Source organism: Elephantulus edwardii, unplaced genomic scaffold (genome assembly GCF_000299155.1).
Source record: "Elephantulus edwardii isolate Elephantulus edwardi_28Jun2011 unplaced genomic scaffold, EleEdw1.0 scaffold00064, whole genome shotgun sequence".
NCBI lineage: Eukaryota > Metazoa > Chordata > Mammalia > Macroscelidea > Macroscelididae > Elephantulus > Elephantulus edwardii.
The window spans coordinates 918,845-924,780 of NW_006399814.1; the positions used below are offsets into that span (position 1 = coordinate 918,845).

General features: G+C 60.7%; 1 protein-coding gene across 2 annotated transcripts in view; it reads right to left on the reverse strand.

Moving 5' to 3' along the window:
• PANX2 (pannexin 2) overlaps positions 1-5,923 on the reverse strand; it is an 8,224-nt gene extending 2,301 nt beyond the window's left edge. For both annotated transcript variants that reach the window (XM_006888022.1, XM_006888021.1), the window contains exon 1: positions 5,698-5,923. In XM_006888022.1, the coding sequence (XP_006888084.1) occupies positions 5,698-5,923 (226 nt within the window). The remainder of the gene's footprint in view (positions 1-5,697) is intronic.
• Positions 5,924-5,936: the final 13 nt, after the last annotated feature.

Below are 5,936 nucleotides of genomic sequence, written 5' to 3' on the forward strand. Positions count from 1 at the left end.
GGGGGCGGGGAAGGGGGAGCTGGGGCGTGGTGGAAACTCTGGGGAGAATCCAGTGACTTGAGAGACTGTGAGGTCCAAGAGAGGCCGGAAGGCTGGGACAGCGGGAGCTGAGGCGATGAGGAAGGGGGAAGCATGGCTTGTCTACAGGGGGCGTAGGGGCCTTGTCCTCCTCTTGACTCCCCTACCCTGTGACCCCCAGCACCTTCCTCACCCCACAAACCCCTCTGGGCCCATGTCTTTCCCACTGCGGGTGTAGGGGGGCTGTCTCACCCTGGGGGGTTTCCCCTGGGATAAGCGGTGGTGCTGCTAAGGGACAGGAAGAGATGCTGGACCAGGACCCACACACACTGCACCCCCTGCGTACCCCAAAAGCTCAGTGCAGGGGAAACTGAATCCCCGAGAAGGGCACGGCAGGCCACTGGCACCGACTGGGGCCCTTAGGCTGCTTGGAGAGTGGCTGGCACCCAGGGTTCGACCTGATCGGGGGATCCAGGTAAGAAGAGCCCCTGTCAAGACCAGGCCGGGACCTCTGACCCCTGAGTAGCAGAAGACCCTGCATGTGAGACCAAATGGAAGCACACTCCAAGTGGACTAGTGTCTTTCCCACTAGAAGGGTCATTATCAAACCCCAGCCCCCACCTTTGCAGGCCTGAGGGTGACCCCATCATAGGGTGGCACATCCCACATCTGAAGAGGCCAAGGCAGGTCTGCTCAGGCCTCCCTCTGTTGAACCCCTGCCCTGGAAGTGATGAGCCACACCAACACGTCTGTTCCCCCACAACACCCCTCACCCCATCTGATCCCACACCTTGATGCCTGGGCTGAGCCTACAGTGCATTCCGAGAAATCACTGTCCAGAGCCGGGCAGAGTGGTGGTTACTGTCAATGCTGCCCAGATCCCCAGGGGAGGGCAGCAGATTCCATACCTGGGTAGGGAGACCCCACAGTTCCCCCAGCACACGAGGCCCCTATCCTCACCCAGATCTGACAGAGAAGCCCAGGCTGAAACCCAGGCCCCCAGGAGTGGTGGTCTTGGAGGTTCCACATGGTGGGTTGACTCCAGGACGCTTGGTGGCGCCAGGGCTAGGGACACGTGTCTTGGCAGGGTGTGGGGGCAGGTGTGGACAGGCCAGCTGGGACTTGTTAGATGCAGGCCAGGGGTCCATGAGGAAGCTGCCATCTTGAACCTTCCCACTGTGGGGTTAGGGGGCTGGCTCCAGTGGAAGCCCGTGGAAGGGGACATCTGGTAGCAGTGGCCTGTTACCCCACTTCCAATGAGGACAGGTGTTTGGGACCAGTGACAGCTGGACTCAGAGAAAAGCAAATTGGAAAAGGCTCAAGTCAGCTTCTTGGATTGAGAAAATACTACTTAATCACTCATTTTTTCCTCAGAGCCATCCCATGAGCCAGGAAAGGGCTAGAGACGGCTCTAGGGAAAGAACAGGTCTTTCTCCTCCAGGGGCTGCCTGGCACCCAGAGAACAGGGCCAGGAAGGAGGGCTGCAGGGTGCTGGGCAGGTGTGGGCAGATGTGAGCTTGAGGAGCAGCTTGTGACCCTCAGAGCAGGTCACAAAGGAACCAGGTCTCTGTGCTGAGTGGAGGTGGGGGCCCCAAGAGCCCCCAGTGCCCGCTCTGCTGCCAGGATGGGGAGGGTTGGGGTGGGACACCGAGGAGGCTGGAGAAGCCCACACTGCTCCCTTGTCTCTGAGAGAGCTGCCATCTCTGCTGTTTGTTGGGCTGCTGCCGGAGGCAAAGGATACATTTCAGTTCTGCCACTCTGTCAGTCTCCTCACCTGTTCAGCTAAGGGTGCTAACAGCTTTGTTTAGCCGCTACTGGCAAAAGGGCCAACAGGGAGGCTGGTGGGAATACCCAGTGTGGCTGCCTTCCTTCCCAGGAACCCCTGAGGTACGCAGAAGCCCCAGGTGGGTGAGGCTGGCCTTGGCATGGAGGTGGCCAGCGGGGCACATGCCACGGGTGAGTGGCTGGCAATTTGCTATGGCCACTGCTGAATGAGGGTCCTGTTAGGATTTCTGGCACCCCCCTGGGACACCACAGGAGGATCCAGTGGGAGAGACCAGCCCTGAGGAATAGGCAGGGCAGCCCTGGCAGCCACTCCGGCCAACACTCCAGAGCCCTCTGGGATGCCTGGTCACTGCCTATGCACAGCCCACCAACAGCACTGCGGGGAAGATTGCAGTTTGAGAATTTTGTCCCTGAGACGCAGCTACAAAGGTGAACCAGCTGAGCTCTGGGAGAGAGGAGCAGGGTACGACTAAGATTGGGTCCCAGGTCCAGGCCAACTTGTGCTCCCAGAATCCTAGGAGGATCAGGCCCTGGCACACTCTTGCTCCGTCCACCCTGTTTTCCTGCAGGTACACTGCCTGTCCAGACTCTTCTGCCATTGTACCCCTCCCTATACCTCCCAAACCTGCTGCCCATGGCCCTGACACCCCTCCATAGATCATCATTTCAGCCTGGACCACCTCCTCAGGGGTACTTGGCAGGCGTGACAGATGCATGTCTGAGTGTGGAGAGAACCTGGACTGTGGGTGCTGGAGTCACTGGGCCCTTAGTGGACACAAGCAGCCATGGTGGTGCCCTGCAGGGAGACAGCTGGAATGGGAGGAGCTTAGAAGGGGAGGAAGGGACCAGATGCAGTGAGTGTCCCTGGGCAGCACTGAGCCAGGAAGAGTAATCTCCCCTGCCAGAGCACCTGTGCTGGGGTCCGAGGATGGGACCCCCACCGTAGGAGAGTGACGTGGCGTCAGACACACCTTGGTCTGGTGTGGTGGTCTTACTTCCACAGCAAAGACATGACCCAGGTGAGGGCTGGATGGAGCCCAAGGGCCTGCCTGGAGCTGGGAACTGTCTAACTTGCCTGGAACCTGGCCTTGCAGGGCTGCTGGGGCTCCGTGCGCAGCCACTCAACCCAAACGTGGCCGAGGAGAAGGAGATTCGGGGCACTCAGGAATGTCCCCCAGCCTAAGGACCATGTGGAAAAGAGGGGATCAAGCTCTCCCAGCAGCTCCTGCTTTCAGGGTCCATGCTGTTGCACACTGTTGAAGGATATGGGTCCTGGGCGAGGAGAATGTTGACTGGTGCACTGTGACTGAGTTTCCACTGGCTGAATTCTGGGTGCAGGTCACCAGGCCTTTATTCCTGGTCTTGGCCTGAAGCTCCACTGAACCCCATCATTCAGCCTCAGCACCACACAGCCCTCCTCTGACCGACAGGGGCTCCCAAAGGCTCTAAGGGGTTAACGTCTTCCCTCTCTGCCCCCTCCCACTACTGAGCTGGCCTGGGTGGTAGACACCATCCTCTGTCCATCTGTCCAGGGCCTTGGCTGCAGCCTGAGTTGGGGTAGGGGAGCCAGGTCTAAACCAGGCAGGGAGTGGGAAGTGCAGCCTGCCCTCAGGCCCCTAGGCCTCACCCTAACCCCGGGAGGAGGCCTAACTTCTCAGGGGCACAAGCTTGCAGAAAGACCTAGCCAGCTGAGCATTCTCCTGGAACCACTGCCCTTTCTGGGGCCAGGGTTTCTGGAACCTTCCTCCCACACTCCAGCCCATCTGAATGGCCACCTTCTGTCCAGCACCCTGATCCTGTGCTCTATGCCCCTCGGGAACCCCTGGCCTGTGTGTATTGGGGGGGGCACTGTAGGCCCAGGGGTGCTTCCCAGCACTGTCTCTGGTCAGTGGTGGCCTCTCCCCAGCCCCACGCAGGAGGGAGGAGAGGCAGTGGTCACACGGGTGGAGACAAGGCTGAGGCCACAGGTCATGCTGTCCTCGTGGGGGCGTGCAGGGCATGGCAGTCCCTGTGTCACTAGGCAGGGCTAGATCCCAGAGGCTGGCCAGCAGGCTACCACAGCCAGCACAGACCACAGACTGTGCCCTTGTGAGCGTCTGCATTGGAGAGGGGACTCCATGCCAGGCAACAGTGTGGAGAAAGAGGTCAGCCTCTGTGTTGAGGTCACTAGGGTATGTCTTTGCTCAAGGCTGAATCTGTCTTTTTGTGGGTCAGTGACACTGAGCGAGTCCCCGAATCCAAGCACCTGCAGCCCATGCCTCAGTGCCCCACCGTGTCTGTGACACTGAGTGGGTCCCCTGAATCCTGTCACCCCTGAGTCGATGTCACACTGTGCATGTCTGTGCCCACCAAGCACCCAGAACTACATGCTCCTCTTGAGAAGGTCTACACCCCACATCTGACCCGCCTGTGTGTGTGTGACACTGAATGCCCACAGCTCAATGTCCTGTGACACTGACCAAGTCCATGACTCACAGCTCAACACTCAAGGCTTGAGGTCCCACTGGGCACGCCATCTGAGTCCCCATGACTTGAGGTCCCCATATGCACCGCAACTGCCTATAAGCCAACACTCTACAACGCCTCAATGTCTGTGACATCTGAACACGGTAATGAGATGCCCTCTGTGCATCAGTGACACTGAGTGAATCGGCACCTCATCCCTCAGGGCCTCACTCGGACAACAGCCAGGTCCCAGCCTCAGCCTGCCATGCACACCTGCACTTGGTGAGTCCTGTGTCTGAGGACAAAGGAAGGGCTCTCACCAACCTTCAGCCAAGTCTGCCCAAACTAAACCCAGCTTTGAGGCTAGTCTCTGGATCAGCCCCCACCCAGCTGTCCTAGGCCCAACAGCCTCCAGGTCCAGCAGCTCCAGCTCAGGCACTCCGCCCAGCAGCCCCTGAGTCCAGCAGCCCTGGCCCAGCCACTTGGCCCAGTAGCCCCTAGGTCCAGCAGTTTACCCTCATGGGGGCCTCCCAACCCACGTGGCGTCTGCTGAGCAGCCCCTGCCCCGGCAGCACAGCTCCTGTCTCCCTGTGGACAGACTGGAAAGACCTATGCGCTCAGCACCAATGCCCAGGACAGGTGGCAGAGGGGTCCTCCACACAGTTGGGACCACCCACTACTTGGGCTTTACCCGCCACAGGGAACCCTTGGGAGGGGAGAAGTTTGCAGAGGTTTCTGGAAGGGGCTCTCAAGCACAGCACTCTCCACTGCCCCACCTGCCCCCTGCCTTAGGCAGATCCCAGGGCTGTGCAAGCCGCCACGTCCTGGTCTCCAGTAGCCTGAGTATTATCTGCCCCATGCTCTGAACCCCTATTCTTACAGCACCCCCTCCACACTCCATCTGCCTACACTCTGCATCCCTATTCTCCCAGTACCCCTCTCCACACACCTTTGCCCTCCCTGCACCCTATCAGCCCCGTGCTTTACCCGCCTCCATGCAGTTCATCTGCCCCACGCTCGGTACCCCTGATCTTCCTGTACCTTATCTGTCCCACACCCTGCCCTCCAGCCGCACCCTGGCTCCATCACACCACAGGCTCCCGGCCCACGGTCAAGTCTCCAGACTGCCCACGTCAGCTCACCTGTAACACCTCCCTTTTCTGGCCCTTCAGGCTTTGCCCCTGCTCACCTCCCATCTCCCGCTTTGCATGCGACATTCTACAGGCCAGACCCTGGATCTAGGAGGGCCCAAGGCCAGGCGAGGATGCTCTACAACAACGACAGCAGGAGGGTCTGGGACGCAGCAAGCAAGGCGGCAGGGAAGGCCCTGGGGGGAACGCCCGGGAGCCGGCTGCACTGCGCGAGCCAGGCCAGGGGCGCAGGACGCGCGGCACAAGCACAGCGCGGGCGGCCGGGAGGGGACGCCCGCCCGCCGCGCCCCCGCCTCACCTGCAAAGTTCTTGGTAAAGACCAGGGTGACCAGCAGGATGGGGACCAGCACCGTGCCGATGGTGACCACGCGGTCGAACGGCAGCTCGAGCTTCAGCTGCAGCAGCAGCGCGGCCAGCGCGCCCGCCTTGTCGTCCTGGGCGCCGGGCAGGATCAGCTCCCGCAGCTTCTCGCCCGCCAGCAGCGCCGTCGCCATGTCCGCCGACTGCTCCAGGAGGTGGTGCATGGGGGGCGGGGGG